This window comes from Fukomys damarensis, unplaced genomic scaffold, assembly GCF_012274545.1.
Source record: "Fukomys damarensis isolate Sample0158 unplaced genomic scaffold, DMR_v1.0_HiC HiC_scaffold_38, whole genome shotgun sequence".
Classification (NCBI taxonomy): Eukaryota; Metazoa; Chordata; class Mammalia; order Rodentia; family Bathyergidae; genus Fukomys; species Fukomys damarensis.
Window position 1 is genome coordinate 70,504,629 of NW_022900950.1, and position 19,642 is coordinate 70,524,270.

General features: G+C 42.0%; 1 protein-coding gene across 1 annotated transcript in view; it reads left to right on the forward strand.

Annotated features, from left to right (window-relative positions):
* Arhgap10 (Rho GTPase activating protein 10) overlaps positions 1 to 19,642 on the forward strand; it is a 300,009-nt gene that overhangs the window by 231,373 nt on the left and 48,994 nt on the right. The window contains exon 20 of the mRNA XM_019208745.2: positions 15,936 to 16,086. Coding sequence (XP_019064290.2) covers positions 15,936 to 16,086 — 151 coding nt within the window. The remainder of the gene's footprint in view (positions 1 to 15,935; positions 16,087 to 19,642) is intronic.

Below are 19,642 nucleotides of genomic sequence, written 5' to 3' on the forward strand. Positions count from 1 at the left end.
AGAAAAAAAAAAAAAAAAAAAAAAAAATTCAAACTCTTAGCTGCACACTGCAAAGAAATGAATTCTGCCAACAACCCAAGTGAGCTTGGAAACAGATTCGTCCCCGGGGCGGCCTCCAGAATGCAGCCATGGTGGCTGACATCTTGATCACAGCCTGAAGAGTTAGGGCATCTGAGCAGGGGCCCCAGCTAAGCTGTGCTGGGACTTCCAGCCCCTGCAGCATTGAGATGATTGGTAGCTGCCTTACCTGCAGCATAAATCAGAAAACACAGCTTGCTAAATGGGTTGTTTGCAGCCACTGAATTGATGGCAGTTTGTTATGCAGCAGTAGGAAAGTAATGCCCTGAAACAATGATATCCAAGACAGGGCATCCTCCTTCCCTCTGCATAAAGTTAAAAAATTTCATGCCACTCGCCCATCCAACTTTCCATTCACACGCTCACTTACTGTACTTCACTCACCTTGGTCTCTTTGGGATTCTTGGAACACGCAGCACACTTCTGCCTTAGGGACTTTGCACTTCATCATTTATTCCCAGGTCTAAACTCTGCATGCCCCCCAATAGGCCTTCAGTTCATATTCGAATGGGTAATTAAAAGTTGAGGTGTGCGGCTCTATCTCACTTGCAGTCCCTCATGTGTCACATCTCTAAGCAGAGTTGTGTATATGCACATAGGTGTATGCCTAGGCAACTTTTAAAACATGTTTTGAGAAAGTGTCAAATTATTGCCCAGGGTGTTCTTATGGAAAGAGAGGACTTTGTGTTTGGGAGAAGAAAGGCTTAAGTAAATGAATTTTCTGATGTTCTGTGTGTATCAGAATACTGTTAACAGGGTTATCGAGATGGAGAAGTGATGGCTGATTTGTCATTTTCTTCCTTGACTTAGAAAAGCAAGCCATTAGATACTTAATTTATATCACCGAATAAAATAACATTCTAGTTCTGTATCATGTCGTATTAAAAATATCTGTCTGACTAGTCTGTTGGATAAAACTGGAAATTGCTGAACAGACTAGGTTTTGGTAAAGGTATTTTTTGACAGTGGGTCTGATTCTTTTGAGTCTGAGCTGCTTACGTTCCATCATGTTCTTTCTCTCCAGTGAATGAGGTCCTTGTGTGGCTTCACTGTCCTTGGGTAAGAACAGCTGGACACAGTAGTGGGAGAAGTATCGTGTGTATGATCCGTTGAGCACATTGTGTTTATTGTGAAGCAATTTTTCTATCTTGAAGTTACTTTGGGAGTGGTGACTTTGCTTGTATCCAAACTGTTGTCTCCTTGCGTATGTTTGAATGACATTAGATAAAAAAATAAAATGCATGTCTCCCCTTGTGGTCGATGAAAGGTGGCCACAGTGTTGTACATTTCTACTGTGGTAGGGTGGAGGCCTGCGTCTCCTTTCCTTAAACATGAGCGGATCTTGAGACTACTTTGATCATTGGGCTGTGGCAGAAGTGACTCCTGGCTGTGACCCAAAGAGACTGGCAGCTTTGACTTCGTTACTCTTGGAATCCTTTTTCTGGTGAAAGCCAGGTGCCAGGTGAGCAGAGCAGCTACCCTGAGACTGCCACCCCACGAGGCAGCAAGTCCAGGTAGTGGGCTGGAGAGACCGAGGGATGCCCAGCCAGCTCTTTCTGTTGTGGCCTGCTTATCTAATAATGCACCAGACAGAAGATGGTACATCTTGGTTGTCCAGACTTCAGAAAGCCGAGGACACCATCTTGCCCTGTCCCTCTGTTCATTCAGCCAGCCCCAGTGGAGGCTGTTCATTCCTGCTGTGTCCTGTTCAAATTTGTAAACCTGAAGATTATGCAGTAGTGGTAGTTAGGAGCTTCCCAGAGACGTCAGAGGCTGGGAGGTCCGCATGGTTGGCTGCACTTGGGAAAGCTGGAGGATACAAGATATTCAGTATGAGAAGTTGGAATAAGAGAGACTGAGGTTGCAGCACCGTCCAAGATTGAAGATACTGGAAGCCCGCTGGAGAGTCACTGGTGCCAGTTCATGATGAAAGGTTCCAGAGGACTAAGGATTTGGCTCAGTGGTTCTGCTGCCTGCCTTGCAAGTACAAAGTCCTGAGTTTGATCTCTGGCACCCCCCCAAAAAAAGGTTCCAGAACCTGGAGAGCAGTGTCCGCATGTCATGGTAGCAGCAAAACGTGCCCCCGCGAGAATGTAGTCAAGCTGTACCAGTGTGTTGGCGACTCCCTGCTCACTTGCTGCCGCTTCTCTCTGGTCTGCAGCCTACGGGATAGCTAGGTCTTCTCCATTCAATTCCCTGGCCCCCATGCCAGTCATTTCAGGAAATGCCCTACAGCAAAGGACGAAGCGTGCTTCATTCATCTGTCCGCTAGGCACATCTCAATGAATCAAGCCCACAGTCAAGATGAACCATCACTAGAGAGCTGTCTCACTGTTCAGCGAAAATGCACTTTGTTTTTGTGAATAGTTTCCCTGTTGACTTCCAGAGGAATGTTCTTCTATGCAGGACAAAAAGAGTGTCTTTGAAGGTTATGTATTTAAAAAAAAACTGTCCAGGGCTGGTGATTTAGCTCAGTGGTTCTGCCACCTGCCTTGCAAGCAAAAGGACCTGAGTTTGATCCCTGGTACCAAGAAAAAAAAAGACCATCCATGTTATCTGCATCTGTTTGTACCATAAAAATTCTGAAAAGGAAAATGCTGTATTGAACCTGACAGGTCATTAATTACCTTCTTCTCGTATTTTCACCATATTAATAGCAGTTCTGGAGCTTTCACTGCCAGACTAGTATTTCCATCCACTCCCTCCCCTTTCTCTCAGCTTTCCCTGACATACCTACTTTCTGGAACTTTCCGGGCTTTTCCGGAACTATACTTAATAGTAACAGAGTACCTGTGTGGTTTATCTTGGTTTACATATTATGTACACCACTATGTACATACTATGTTGTATTATGTACATACTATGTAGGAGAATAAGATTAAAATGGTATAGGTGCTCTGGAATTTAGTAAGCTTTTAAGAAGGGTAATCATCCTGCTCTTGGACAAAATTATCTCCCCATGTTTATGGGAGAAGTAAAAGATGAATTTTAAGAAGCCAAATAAGGATTTCATTTACAATGAATATGAACATTTGCAGTTTATAAAACCTTTTCCTTTTCACTTATTTAATCTGTTCTTTTCCTGGAAAGAGAAAAATCAGAATGAAAAGAGACATTAAGGTGAGATCCAGGGGTTTTAGTTCAGTGGCTCTGCGCCTGGCTGGCAAGCGCTAGGTCCCAAGTTCTATCCCCAGTGCCCAGCGGGGGAGCGGAGATGGGCTCCAGTCTTCCCTCCAAGGATCAGGGCCACCCCTCTGGCATGTGAATACTGTTACCCTGTGGGTGAGATAGGGCAAGCGGGGAGCTCAGGTTCCCTCAGGGCACAGGCTGTGTGTATCAGAGGCGAGGGAAAGGTCACTGCTGAAGAGGTTGACTGGTCAGCTCTGGGTCATTTGGCTGAGCTACCTGGGTGGGAATGTTTGGGGCCTGGGTATATGTTCTGCTCATGGATTCACGGGTCAAGCGGTGAAGCTTCGCATGCAGATATGACCTCCTCAGAAGGCTCTCAGCCTGAACTTGGGAAACTGTGGACACACAACTTGCCACCTCTCAAATTAATCTACCCAGGGATTGTCTAAGCTGAATGATTCAGAAGGTTTTTAATCCCCACCGCATATTCCCCTGTCTTACTCCTCGTATTCTCAGCCCATTAGCTGTGGTTTTATCCTTGGAGCCCAAATACAAGGTTAATCCCTCTTCCTCCTGAGAGTATTTTAAGCATTTTAGAATCGGGGCTGTGGCCTGTTGGATTTCATCCCAGTTCCTTCCATCATGACTTAGTTTTGAACTTCCCACCTCTACTTTGGGGACAATCCTGCAGCTTGGTGAACCCCTGACTTTGGAACCAGCCATAATCCCAGGTGTGGTCCGGTCAGTAAGGGGCTCAGTTCATGTTGGCCCTGTCCAAGGTGTGCTGCAAGTCCATGATGAGTTTACCAGTCATGATGGGCAATGGCCTCCTTCTGGGCTTTCTGTCCACACTGCCCATCCCACCGCAGCCACTGAGGCACATCTCATCCTGTTTTGTGCAGCTGCTTTTAAGAAACATACGTTATTTTCTTCCTTTTGGATCCTATATTGCTGGTCTCTTTGTTGGCAACCGTCGAAAGCTTTTTGGACGCCCTTGTTACTCAGGAAATTACTCAGTATCTCTCCTATTTTTATATCATCTGCCGATGAAAACCAAGCCAATGTGAGCCAACACTAAACTTAGAGCACTGGGCTTAATACTAGAAATATTTCTCTAGATTTGACTTGTGAATCTCAACTCTGAGCAGTTTTGCCTCCTCCGGGGACATTGGACAGTGTCTGGGGACAGTTTTGCTTGTTACCACAGGCCATGACAATGCCACTGGTAGGTAGTGAGTGGCCAAGGACAGCGTTAAACATCCTGCAGTACATAACAGGGAATCAAGAGACCCAAAGTGTCAGTCGTGCTGTGCTGGGATTGAGAAGCTCTCATCTGGGTTATTTTGTTCTCCTGAGTAGAGGTCTTTGAGCATGATATTTTTAATTCTGTTAATGGGACTTACTCTATCAGTATCCAAATGTGATTCTTAAAGAGTGACGTGGGCATACGCTGGGCCTTTCAGGGACCTGTGAGGTCAAAGCTGTTTTTTTTCTAGTTTTTCACTCACTCAATACAGTGGCGTTTTCTAGTGGTGACGAGAGATGCCGAATGGAGAAGCAGAGAGGAGAATACAGGTGTCTTCTGTTAAGTCATACAGGGAAGATTTACAAAGTATGAAACAATGCCAGTCTTCTAACAAACTATTTTTGCTTGGGGAAACAATTTTCATGAAAAACATTATTACTATGTAATGGCTTTATTTTTAAATGCATATGTCTTACAGCTTTTAAAATTCAAGCATTGAATCGACACTGCCAATATCAATGGATATAATCCACAGGAACAAAAAGTCTCAATTTTTAAGACTATCAAGAGATCCTGAGAAGAAAAATGTTGTAATTTCTTGATCTTGAACATATTTCTTCATTTTGTGCAAGGGTATCAGTGTTTCAGTGCCTTGCTAGAATCTTTGCGTAAGGAATTTTGTCATGTTTTCCTACCTGGAAGCTCTGTACTAAGAGAAATGAACTTTCACGTGTATAGTGGACCTGTGCTGGTTTGAGCGATCACCTTCTTTTGGTAGTCAGTTTTCAGAGCCTAACTTGGCATCTCCGTGTAGTCACAAGTTTTTCTCAAATTCATTTTCCTATCCTCACTTGTGTAATAACAACACATTCATGGTGGGGCTGTCCGGCCTGTGTCTGGCTGCTGGGTGACTTGAGCCGCTGGTGGTACATGCGTGACTGTCCCGTCCATGACTGTGCCTGTTGCACACCAGCGGTACAGGCTGCCCAGTCATGGGCAGTCATGGGTGAACCACAAGGGCTTCAAGCTGGCAGGAATGTGTTAAATCTTGGAAAATGGCTTTCGGGCTTCAGGGGACTGCCAAGCGGAGTCTCAGGACCACAAGTTTGAGACGCACACACAACTTTCCGTAAAGTATTTTGAAGTCTACTTTTGTGAAACGGAAGTTTCTCGTAGCTGAAAAAGGGGCAGTGCTCCGGCTGCTTTTTAGAATGAATACATGATGTAATTCTTCCACTTTAAAAATGTTCAACTTCATATTTTCTGTACTTAGTAATAGTTCAGAACTTTCTAGATACCTTTGCTCCCGTTCTAGCCGTAAGAATGTGCTTTTTATGGATGTTACAGTTTTTATGCATCCTCCTCCCCCTTTTTATTCTGCCGTGAATGTGGGAGGGAGAATGAAGTCCTGCTCCATTAAAGCGCATGAGGAATGTGGTGATGGGACAGTGGACCTGGGTTAATTGCATGGCCTCTGAGATACCAGAGACCATCAGATATGGTGTGGCCAGAGATCAGGAAACTGAGCCCGAGAGAAGTTATTCTTCCAAAGCCACACTACATTTTAGTTACAGTGAGCCACTCTTACTTCGTGACCTTGGGGTCCTTCACTAGTAATATATATTAATATGTATGACTACCTCCTAGTCATTTCGACCCTGTAACCATGTGTGTCCTCATTTATAGTATTGAGATAAAAATATTAAACTCATCAAGTTGTTCTTACAACTTACATACGTTTTCTTTTTCAAATTTTGTGTCTTGAAAAATTTCAGACCCACAGAAAGCTTGAACATGGCCCGGTGAACCTTTGTGTGCATACCTCATGCACTGTAATTCTGTTTTTGTTGAAACACTGGAAACCAAGTTCCCTTACAATGTGACCCTTCTTCCCTAAATTCTTGAGCACGTCTCTTAAAAACAAGGACAAATTGAGGAGCTTTGATGCTGAAAGTTCTCTCATCAGCACTCCAAGTGTCACTCAGAATCCAGCGCATTGACGTTAACTGAGAATTTGTCATTAGTAGAGGCTGGTCACTATTCCAGCACCATAGAATCAGAATCTGCATTTTAGTAAGACCGCAGGTGATTTGTGTGTACGTAAATGTTTGACAAACACTGTTTTAACTGGGTACTTTGCCTGTCCTCAGAAGATGTCTTAGGTAGAGAAATTCCCCCCAGTCTAAGATCCAGCGTAAGACCATGTATTGTTTGATAATTGTTGTGTCTCTTTAGTCTCTTTTAATTTGGATCATTTTGCAGTCTTTGTCTTGCATAGCATTGACACCTTTGAATTGTGCAATGCAATTTTTGATAAAAGTGATCTTTAATATGACTTACTTTATAATTACGCTTAAGGTACGTGTCCTAGGGTGGTTCATAAGTGCTCATTTTTCTGTGTGTATGACATCAGTAGCCACTTACTGCCATTTTGTTGCATTATCCATGGAGTTATTTTTATCCCCGGGGTAGAGTAGTATTGTGCTTATTTGTTTAGCATAGCATAGCAAACTTCCCAAACTTGAGCATTGAAATATAGCCAATGTTATTATGTTTTGATGATCATACAAACAACAGTTCAGACGGTGAGGTGAGGTTGGCTTGTTTTGTGATCTGTGCTCCCTGGGGCCTCCGTGGGGAAGTCTGGAATGGCCGTGGGTGAGAATCATCTGGAGTTTTCTGTGCTCACATCCAGCACCTGGGCTGGGCTCCTCAGGTGGCTGAGTGTGGCCTCTCCCATAGCCCAGGCCTCCTCCGAACATGGCTGCTCAGAGCGACAGGTGGGTGTTCTACCGACAAAGCAGAGGCCGAGGGCCTTCCGTGCTGCAGTGGACTGAAGCGGCCGCGAGCCTGCCTAGATTTAGGTGTGTGTGTGTGGGGGGGTGATGCTGCCTCTTGATAGAGTGTCAAAGGATTGTGCTCATGTTTTAAAACTGCCACATGTCATGATGGCCAGATTTCTTGGCTGCAAATGCACCTGTTTTCTCTTTCTAATTGATACGAGTTTGTCAGGAGATCCTCTGAGAATATTTGAGGGCTGTGTACTTCCGCTTACTCTGACCCTTTAGATTTAGCATTCGTTGGTGGTTCTTCCCATTTGTTGGATGGGATTTAAATTACGTGAAAATCTGAATGTGTTACTCTCCGAGTAAATAAGCGTGTAAGCATAACAGACAGTGCTGCATTCTTGAAATCCTTCCTGTGATGAAGGTGAGCGTGCACAACCCAATTTGACGGGTCCTTAACATTTCTTAATCCTGTTATGGCCTAATCCTTACGTGGATGTTAATAGTAATTCAGGTGAATTCCTTTTACAGTGGGGGGAAAAGGGTATGTTGCCAACATACTGATGACATATCAGAATGAATTGTGCCATTCTCATGGAAAGAGAAGTGGTTGTGGATCCTGGGAGCGTGGCTTCTCCACACAATTAGGTTGACAGCATGAGGGTTGGAATAGAAGGCTGTTTGGCGTGTTGGTTAAATATATTCATGAGTACTTTTAAACCGCTGATTCGAAACATTTTATTTGGTAGGTAAAATGTAATGTGTGTAGAAGTCCAGTGTTGCCCCAAAGCTTAGTCTTAACACGTGTGTGTAGCAGAGGTCATGTGTTATGTGGAACTCTGGGGGGTGCCCATGTGATCTGAGCACCTAAGGGGTTCATACAAAGTTATATGGTATGTATTGACTTGTTTCTTCTTTGCAATAAGACAAGATGTAGGGAAAAAAAAATAACTCTGAAGAATACTGATCACAATATTAACATTTGTGCGGCCGGATATTTAGCTCAGAGGTTCCAGTGCCTGCCTCACAAGCACGAGGTCCCCAGTTTGATCCCTGGCACCCCCCAAAGAAATTAACATTTGTGTCTGTGTGTGGGATAGTAGATGTTTTTAAATATTCTTCTAGGAGCTTGTTTGTTTATGAACATTTTATAAGGAATACAGTGCATGTTAGTTAACCCCTCTGTAAGTTGTAATTTGGGGGAAAAAAGTATTTTTTTTATAAGGAATGAAAAATCAAACCATTCCCCAAACTCTAGACCCAGAAATTAGACATAGAGGCTGGTGAGGTCTCATCCTGCTCTCACAACAGTACAGCCTCCCATGAAGTAAAACCATTCACCACCTTCAAAACTTGGGTTTGCTTCAGGACATTTTATCTTATTAGAGGTAACATAGAAAAATTGAGTGATGCTATTTACCTCTTAAATACGTAGTCCAGTCTGGTTAGCATATGTATTTGGGGAAGGTTTCGGAGGATTCAGATATATATATATCTCCACATGTCTTCAAGAGATGTGGCCTTCACTGTGATTAAAATTCACACATTTCCTTTTGGAGAATTAATGGGCCAGTAGCTTACTTTTTATCCCCATAGAACTAGTTATTCTAGTGGCTAGGTCATAATTGTATTCCAAAAGAAAAATACCATTTGCCTTCACAATTTCATGTGATAGTTAGTTCCAAATATGTTTATTCAGTTTAAAGATTCCCAAGTACTACTTGAGAGAGGATCCTGTTAGCAAAGTTCTCTGGAGCCTGTGGGTGGGAACAGAACTCTCCTAGGAGACACCTAGATCTTTAGAGCTGCCCATAGGATCCCCGGCGTTCAGCTCTCCTGTGTGCCTGTGAACTTCAAGTGACTTCTAAGGGATACCTGATGTGCAGAAACGAGCAGGTGAAAAGAACAAAGAAGAGCCTCAGAAACATTTGTAACCAAAATCAAAGGAAGAGAAAATGGAGAAATGTCATGCGCGGAGGATGCCTTATGGTTGGTGTGGAACTATTTTGTTAATGTTGTCCTGGGTCTTTAGTGCCTAAAATGTAAGGGTTTGCATGTATGCGAAACATGCGTCGGGGGTGGGAACCCTAGCTAGGTGTTGACTTTTTACTCAAAAAGTACATTATGAGAGCCAAAGGTGCAGCTGTTTTTTGGGGAAGGTTTTCTTCTGACTTTGGAAACTGTAGACTGCATTTTCCAAATGTTTTCAGGTGCAAATGGATAAAACTGCACCTGGAGTGTTTTTAAAGCAGCCAACCAGCCTTTCATAATTGGAAGTGTAGGTTCGCACTGCGAATATGAGAGTGATACGGCTTGGGCTTTGTCAGGAGAGGTTCCGTTTATGTAACTGGAAAGTTACTAGCATCCACCTGAAAACTTCTTAATGGCATTTAGTTCTCAGCACGCTGTCAGAGTTACTCATTACTGCAGTTCCCTCTTCAGGTCTTTGTTGAACCCTGATGGGGCACTGGTGTTGGTTTCTGGATCAACACCATTGAAAGTACCTATGATTTGGAATAGGTAGTCCCAGGAGTGGCTTCCTCTTTGTAAAATCTGATGATAGAGGCTGTTCTCCGAAATCTCCAAGGCAAAAACCAAAGTCAGCTAGGTATCAATATTTAGTGTATGGATGCCACGTGTATCGTGCATTTGGGAATGGGTCTGAAAATGTCACCTGAAATTAGGCCAAAACATGTGCTTTTCAATTTTCTTTTTCTTCCTTTCTTCCTTTTTTATTGTCATCCTTGCAAATCAGAATTGCAGGGTTTTCAGAAGGCTCCAGCTGAGTTAGGACCTCAGCCTGTTGGAGTGAGTGACCCCGGGAATCGGAAGGTCCTCTGTTCCCGCCAGCCCTCTCCCATTTCCTGTGGCTGTGGAGAGGGCTGTAATCTGGTGTGTGGCAACCAACTCCAGACAGGATCTTTACCTGCGCCAGTGTCAGCCGGAGACCTCGAGTGCCTGTGAATGCACTTTGAGGAACAGACAGTTGAGCAGAATCTCAGTATCCGTGGGGTGTGGTTCAGGGACCCCACAAAGATGCCAACCCACGGACGCTCAAGTTCCTTGCATAAAAGGGCATAATATGTGTGTGTAATCTGGATACATCCTCTTGGATAGCACTTTAAGTCACCTCTTCTCTACTTACACGTAATGTGATGTCCATCTGTACACACGGTTATACTGTATTGTTTAATAAATAATGACAAGACAAAAAATCTGAATGTGTTCATCGCAGAGGTAATTTTTTTCTGAGTATTGTATCCCAGAACTTGGTTGGACCCCACAGAGGTGGAAGGCATGCTGTACACGAATAACGGAAGCTTAGATGTAGAGAAAGTGTCAGAGGCAGCAAGATGGGAAATGGCGGTTGAGCTTGAGGCCCTGGCCCAGGAGTAAGACCCGATCCTGGCACTGACTGGTGCTGAGAATACGAGCAAATCTTTAACCACAGGGGCCTCAGTTTGCTCAGCTGTGAAATAGAGGGGTTGGCTAAAGGGAGAAACAGGATGCTTTCCAGCTCTGTGCTTCTGAGTTTTAATGAACCAGAACCAACATGAAGCCTCAGAATATTTCCAGCCTCAAGGCCGAGCCCAACTAGTACATATTTCATTGTCCTTTTTATCACTTCTGGTTGGATGTTCTACATATTTATTTAGTCATTGCAGGAGTGCCGATTGAGGACAGACAGCTGGAAACATGTTTTCAGCGCTGTTTGTACCACTCACGTGGTAGCTAAGCTCTGAAATGAGGTCATCATTGGAAGTGGAGTTTAAAAACATATTAAGAATCTTTCTACAGCAGTAAAGAGCGGTGAACTCTTGTGTAGAAACATCCTTATAAAAAGAGAATCCCTTGTCCTTAATTTCTATACCCACACTAGTAATTCATTTGATAAGTGCTATAGATTGGCGTTGTTATCAGTGCACATTTTCAGAGACTGCCCTTATTTCCTGTTTCCTGCAGTGTTTCATGTGGTCATATCCAGGCTTGGGCCCTGGTGCAGGGCACAAAGGCTTTGCAGATAGGTTATACACACAGCTGAGCCCCACAGGTGTAAGCATCCTTTGTGTTGTGTCTCGGGAATCTGTGACTGCGAGCTGTAGTGCCAGACTTCTGTTTGGGCTGGCACTGAGAAGACCAGAATAAGCAAGCACTTCCTTACCTGACAAGCCTACGCGTGGAGGTTTGTTTTTTTGTCATTGGCTTATTTGACTTTTTCTTATGTTGTAAATATGTAGGTGTGTGAAAAAGTTTTTATCCTGGGTGGGGGCAAGTTTGGAATAGACTTGATGTTTTACTTCTTGGTACTGCTTAAGATGTGCACATCTCCCCTAGAATAAAGGCAGTGGAAGGCAGAGTGCTAGGAAAGTTAGGGAAGTCGGAAGAAACTTGCAAAGAGATCTGGATGGTCAGAGGAATTTCTGTCCTTACTGTGGTTCTAGAACTGGAAAATCAGTGTTGTCTTTGGAAATGGCACACTTGTGGAACAAAATAAATGTTAACTTCTAGAATCAGATTGCCAGAAAACAGCTCAGCATTTTTTTTTCTTTTTTTTTGGTACCAGAGATCGAACTTGGGTTCTTTCCCTTGCAAGGCAGGTAGTGAAACCCCTGAGCTAAATCCCCGGCCCCAGGTCAGCACTTTTAAAGTAAATAGTTTCAATATTTCTTCCTTTTCTAGATCTTAAGAGTGTCCTTTATAAGAATTCCCGACATTTTGGAGAGAATCACAAGCCATAGCTTTGTAGATTAAAGAGACTTTAGAGTTAATGATGGAGTTGAAGACAAGTTGACTGCTTGCAAAAGGCAAAGTCTTGTGAAAACACGGAGGCAGGTGTCGTGGTCTTCTGTAGGTGTTACCCGGTGATACATTTTCCTAAACAGAGTCAAGAGAGTACTTGATGTTGATTTTTTTTGCCCCCTAGGAATTATATTTTGTTTCATACACTCTAATATTTTTGTAGTTTGGCAGCAGGGGGCTTGGAATCAGAGTTCAGATGCCAGTGTTACCATTTTTAAACTGGAACCTTGGGCTGGATGTTTCAGTTCTAAGCTTTTCTCATTTGTAACGTTGGGAACAATGCTTAAGCCTAAATGTCGTTGAGACTCTACAAGGGGTGATCAAAAATATGGTGTTTAAATTTTTAAAAGTATAATAATAAAACACACGTTACTGTTAATCCTTCTCAAAATACCCACTTCGCTTCGTAAACACTCATCCCATTCTTTCTTGCCACTTTGCGAAGCAGTTATGGAAGTCCTCTTCCAGGAGTGTCTTTCGGAGGTGTGATAAAAATGTAAGGAATGCGGCTGGAGAATGCTCTGGAGTGGAGAGGCAGGTTTGTTAACAGTGTGTCTGCTCACTCCCCTGTCTGCACCAGATCTGGTACCATGTGACTTTAGCTCTTCTCTCCAGTCCAAACAGCCATGAAATGTAGATGTTTTGAATGTGTTCAGGACCTGAAGGTAGCCAACACCCGCACAACTAAAGACACCCATTAAAAAAGGACTTTCCGGGCCCAGGGTTTGGGTTTGGCTCAGTGGTTCCTCTGCCTGCCTTGCAAATGCAAGGGCCCCAAATTTCGATCCCTGGTACCAAAAAAATAAAAATAAAAAATACAAGAAAATATAGCACTTCCGAACTGATTGAGAATGTGGCAAGAAAAATGGGATGGTTGTGTCTGGAGCAAGAGGGAATTTTCTGAGGGGAATTGATGGTAATCTGTCTTTAATCATAATAATTTTTAAGATTCTAAACACACTGTATTTTTTAAAATCAAACCTTGTACAAGTGCTTCCCAGAAAGCCTGGCACCCAGTAGGCATTTATTAAAGGTTAAATGTGTTAAATGCTGTAGGAAGTAATTTAAATCTAAAATTTCAGTACTAAAGTACAGAAATGAAGACGTAAAAACAGTTGTTAGGTTCTAGATAATGGATATTTTGGAAACGTGCTCCATTTGATCCTTTGCTTACATATCTTTCCAGGAGCCTTTAGAAAAACTTGGCTCAGGGTGGAATTGGGGGAAATAATGAAGGCCTTAAGAAGTGAGTGGTCCTCTGAAAAGGGTGGTTAACCAGAAAAATGAGGGTGTGAATTACATGTATCCCTCCGTGCTGTAGGTGATTCTGTCCCAGATACATACGGTCTAGTCTGGTTGCTGTGTTCGAAGTGCTGAACTGGAGAACTAAAAAGCACCATCTTGATTAAGCCCTGTCGGAACTTGAGCTATAGGTGTGAAGGCTGTCATGATCCACGTGAGAAAGTGAGGTGCATCATGTTAAGGAGTAGATCTTACCTCTGCAGCCGGTGAGACCTTGAAGCCAGAGTAGCACTGTCTCTGGCAATCACCTGGGACTCACTCAGTACCTGACCCAGTCTGGTGGGAGCTCAGCGCTTTTGATGCCTGTCCCATGTGGACTTCATCCAGGCCGTGTTGGCTTATTAGAATCTTTAAACCATGGTGTGCCTGACTCGGAGGACACTGAGAGCCCGAGGAATGGTGTACACGGTGGCCGTTTTTCTGAAATACTTCTTCTAGTGATTTGATGGTGACTTTGGTCCTTTCGAGATAGGCGTGGAGTGACTATGCAAATCAGTGTTTCCCTATCTTGGCTACATGAGGGAATGGCCTGGGAGCTTGAAAATGTAAACCAAGGGAAAGAAAACAACATGAAGCCCTGTCCCCTCTCTAGTGGCTGCTGTCTTCTGGAAACTGAGCAAGTTTGAGCCCCACCCGCCCTGGAATCTATACTGAAGCATCAGGATGGCCTCACAGTGCTGCAGCCCACATGGCGAGGTATTCTAGTTCCACAGCTGGGGCTGCCACACACCTCCCTCCCACACCTTCAGGACAACCCCTGACACACTGTCGAGGAGGAAGAAGTGAATGAAAAAGCCCTTGGAGTGCTTGTGCCATTCTGATCAGTCTGACCTTCCAGGAAGCCTGCTTGGTACGCAGTTCCAGCTCCTGGGATCTCACTTTTCCATGGCTTGTCTATGCTTTGGATATCCTGGCTGTGTGTTTTACTTGCTTTCCTCTTCTGGTAACATCTCTGAGACACCAGCCACATGTGCAGAATCGAGCACGTTATGTCCAGTAGCAGTTCCAAACAGTGGTCCCCAGAGCTGATACTTTTCAGTGGAATTTCTCTCTGCTTTTGTCCCCTTAATTGCCCTTCTGCTCTCACCACTCTGCAACTTTCTTTAACTTGAACAAGGAGATGCAGCAGTAAATCCAGCTGTGGACAGTCGTCTAGGCAGTGGAAGAATTTTAAGGCCGATAAGTAGTTTGGCTATTTGCAAGAGTGTCCTGTTGGAACACAGCTTCTGTGGAAATATGGTGTTAGCAGGTTACCAGTTGGAGCAGTAAATTAGATTTTCCCTAGCAAATATTTGTCCACAGTAATCCAAGTCATTTTTAAATTCCTTATACACATGAGGGGGCAGTATGGTACTGTACAGCCAGTGCTCTGGTGAAATTGCTTATTTTTATTAATATGTCTAGTTTTTAGGCGAGAACTTCGCAATAAAAGCTCCAATATCGCTCTTAATTTTAAAATAGAATACATGCGTATATGATGCCTTCACTCATGTCACAGGTCGTGAGTGTTTCCTTTAAATAAATGACAGTTTCCTTAGTGTCATGGAATGTTCGTGTGGTACTTTTTATAGGGAGTGTTACATTTATGTTGTGTTTGAAACCGGCTTGCTGGCTTCTTTCTCCACCTGAAGCACATCAGTCTTTTGGAGAAAGTGTCTGTTAGGTTGATGTCTCTAATATATTTTATTTTCTTTGTCTTTATTGAAGACTAAAAGGTCTCCAGTGTTGTGGGAAGGCAGCCTCCGATTTCAGGTCATGGTAGTCATGGAAGATCTGTTACAAATCATCCTAGCATCCATATGGGTTTCCTTTTCTCCAGAGGGGGAAAAGTACGCAAAGAAGCAGCATGATTTAATTAATGTTATTATTACTAATACATGAATGACATTGTAGATAAAACAGGGCGCCAATGTTCTAGGTTTCATAAATGGAGAGGGAAATTATTCAGAGAAGTTGGAAAGTATTAATGAATTGATAAAATCTGTGAAGCATTTTATTAAAAAATGTAAGTACGAATCCAGAAAGGTAATTTCATAAGCACAGGCTATTTTTAAGTGTGTAAAAAATATTTGCAGTCAGATGTTTGTTTATGTACTTAGAAAAAAATAATAAGATCAGCATTTTGGCATAAATATAATCCTCTTGGAAAATTTAATGGGATTCTTCTTATTGACAGTTTATCCTGGCTACTTTCTTTGGGAATAAAGAGCTGTGGTACCATCTATAGCTGGTAAAGATAATTATACTTGTTTAGATTGGGGAAGGCTATTTGAAATAAAATGATTTGATGTTGTTACTTAATTTTAGTGGGAAATTTTGTTTTAAAATCTGTTAAAAATACCATTTTAAGGCATGAGATCCCAATGATAAATGTAACTGGATTGTTCGCTTTAAATGTACCAATAAACTTAATGAAAAAAAAAAAAGTAGACATTTTCTGACTTAGCCCTCAGCTTTGAAGGGATAAGTTTTTGGCTCTGAGTTATCTTGAATGCAATCCAAATCAAATGTTTGATATCGGTTCACCGTAGCAGCATGGAATGCAGGTTTCTGTTCATGGCCAACAACTGATTTTCTTGATCTTTTGGTGGCAGATTTTCCGGACCTCACCTGATACTACATTCCCTGAGCCCATGTGCCTGTCGCCTTCCCCCCCAAATGCTCCACCAAGGCAATCAAAGAGACAAGGACAGAGGATGAAGAGACCTGTGGCTGTGTACAATCTCTGTCTGGAGCTGGAGGATGGTAAGGTGTTAATGATGATTTTCTGCTTGACATCATATTGAGAGTACAGCATATGCAGTAGATCTCCCAGTGAGCTACAGGTCCCTTGTGCTTGATTTCAGCTTCCCTTAAGATTATAATTTTTGAGATTAACAGGGAGGGTGAAGCTTTGTTTGTCATGAAGGAAAATGCAAGTTGGTTTCCTGTTTGTCTTTGTTGTGCATAGTTTGTTTTACTTTTTTTAAGACTGCTTACATTTCTTTTTTGGGAGACTTGTGTGACCTCCTGTGAGGTTATATAACACTGAGACAAATGGAAAAGAAACTAAAGTTAAAGCAGATCTTCTAAGACAGGAGCTGGTCACATCTGCTGTTAAATGTGTGTGTAGGCACAGGTCATTATTGTCAGGTATTAGAGATCTTTCCCAGTGCTCGCTCCACGTGTCTGACTTTCTCACAAAGCAGAACATTCATCACGTGGCAGGGATGACAGACTGACTTCCCTACCAGGACGGGCCACGGTGAGACTGGCACACGGTACTTACCATGTCCCAGGTTACTGCAGTCCAGCTCATTGTTAACATTCAGTCACATGTCTCAGTATTGCCAGTTTCCCACTTTTAGAATAAAGCCCAGAAATTTGAATTTTCAGTGTTGATCCATACAAAACAAAACCGTGATCCTCACAGAGGGACACACTGGTGATTTGTGATCCTGCGGTAACTGCTGTGCAGAATAAGTTGACCTAGCCTCAAAGCCTGCATTTTCCCATGCATATCTGAAACAGACTCTGATGGTGGCTTTTATCATCTTTAGCCCATTACCAAAGCTTGAAATTCACTTTCTTTTTCCTTTTCTTCTTGTCCTCATTTATCTTTAAAAAATATCTTCCATATGTTATCCTTCGACTTAGGAAAGTTATACTGATTTTGGGAGTATGAAATGAAAGAAGAGGATGAGGGGAGAACAAATACAGTACAGTAGACCCACAAGTTAGGACGAGCCTGACACATGAACCATTTGGGTTAATTAGGTTAAAGGAAGCTTCATCTGCCTCTTGTTATCTATATAGCACGTACCCAGGTAAACACCCAGATCTCAGCTATGTAGACTTAGAACCAGCTTGAGTTAACAACCAGCCCTCAGAAACCGATTGAGTTTGTAAGTCAAGGGTCCACTGTGCCTTCATGATAGCAGCTATCCATTGAAATGTCTGTGTACCTAACATCCAAAGAGCCAACTGTCCTGTGGACTTGGGTATCTGTAGGAAGACCCACAACACCCCTGTTGTAAAACTGGGGCCTGAGACCTTCTGGTATAGTCTTTTAGATTGTGTATGACATGTGCACACTTATGAGACGTGCAGTAGTTACACTGTTGGATCCTAATTTTCCTGAGAAAGGCTTCAATCATGAAGATCAACTTCTCATTTCAGAAATTCACCTTAGATGTTGGTTTCTGATCCCAGCTAGCTCTTTTCCCCCCTCTTTTTTCTCACTTTCACTCTTGCTCAACAGAATTACTAATAAGGAGTACAACTGACTGTTTGAATTGCACCTACTTGTGCATCTCACCTGTCCTCGGATAGAAATGTTAATAAATAGCAAAATAAGTAAATGCCAGAAAGTAGAAGGGAAAAAAGAAATTCAGAAGATAGAGAATAATATGGCTGGCCCGTTAGCAAACCATGCTTGACTACATTTCGTGAAAGATATGACCAAAGGTAGACGTTTGCCTTACAGTCACATCTACTTTTCTGGTATTCGTATGAATAGAATCATTGTATCTGATGTAATTTATGGAGGTACTAATCTTTTGATTGCTGGCTTGCTAAATGATTTTTAATAGCTTAGAGGTATCTGTAGCAATCAACACATTTATGAAAAACTCAAGATGGTACACAAGCATAGTTTTCTTCAATTTGGAGAAATACAATGTTTTATTTCCTGGTGCTGGGGATTAAACCTAGGGCCTTGCATATTCTAAGCAAGTGCTCCACTGCTGAGCCGCACCACCCGGTCCTGATAAAATTATTAGGGGAAAAAATCTTTGATTTAAAGGGAAAAAAGACTATTGAATATTCAGGCTGGGGCTGTTAATTATTTTATGACATTTTATGTTACGTATTTTCTATTTAAATATAAAGTATTTCATAGCTGTACATTCATCCTTGATTGGAGTTTTGATTTCTTTCATTTGTTTGTTGATTCATTCATCCATTCATTTATATGTTTGTTCTCAGAATCAGGAAAGCCCACGAGTTTGGTCATGAAAGAGTTGTATTTTGTCTTGGAGGTCATAGCATAGTATAAAATAATTAAAAACTCTTATCTTCCTGTCAATTACTTGTAGATAGGCTTTGGTAAAAACTCAAATTGTGTTGAAAAAGTCATTTCAGAGAGAGAACAAACTAGAATCTGTATTTCATTATAGACTTTGATGTTTTGACAATTCTTGACACAATTAGGAGATATATGGAGAGAGGTAGAGAATATACTTTTGGGGGAAAAAAGCACATAGGAAACAGATACGAAAAAAGGGATTCATGTTTATTCAGTGCCACTTAGCATATTGAGAACTACTTCCTACCCCCAAAATGAGCCTGTATTCTTGTTACTAAAACTTAAATGTATTTTTGTGTTTTAGTAGGCTGAGTCATCTAATTATCAACACTTTAATCTTTGTTGTTGTTGATAGCAGAGTTACTTCCTATGTTTAGTTTTAGTTTAAATAAGCATAGATAATGTTGATCATTTTTCCAAACTTTTCTAGAATATATGAGTCTGGTAGAAAATTTAAATGCAAATAGGTACCCACCCCTCCCCTGTACTCATTATAGTGTAAATTAAATTTGAGTGACTAACATCCAGGATAAATAGTTTTTGCTGGAGAGATTAGGTAGGTTATCTGCCAGGAGTGGAGAAACTGGTTTACAGGACTGGGGATTATCTCTGGTCCTATGATTTGGTCATAGAGCTGGTATTTCAGTGAAGTGGTTTGTGGTATGTTCTTTCTTCTTCGTCGTCAAGTATGAAGCCACGTTGTGTACCAAACAGCCAGCCTTGGAAAACATGGACTTGGTTTCAGTTCAAATGGATCAGGTAGTGAACATGAGCATGGTAGGATAGGCCTTGGAGACCAAAGCCCAGCTGCACCATGAAAGAGAGATCCTTTGATAGTAGACATGACTTTTCTTTTGTTCTGGGGTTCATTCCCAGTAGAAAAGATGACCAGTTTAAACACAAAAGCTCAAAATCTTTATAAAGACTTTAATTGGTATTGGCATATTTAGCCATAGCATGTTTGCTAGTTATTTTTATCTTTATTCAAATTAAATATTAGACTAATGACCTCCAAAAATTTTGCTTATTTGCTTAAAGTTCTTTAGTGATAATTATTGTGAACTACAGTGGTCATAATATTTAGCTAGTTTTCTTAAAGCAGCAAATAAAGTCTATACCAAGATTCTTGTCTTTTATTGTTTTGTACAATCTGTATTATTTCTTGTCATATAGCATTTATTAATTTCATGCTGCATCTTTGTTTTCCTTAGGCCACTTCTAATTTGCTTTCACTAA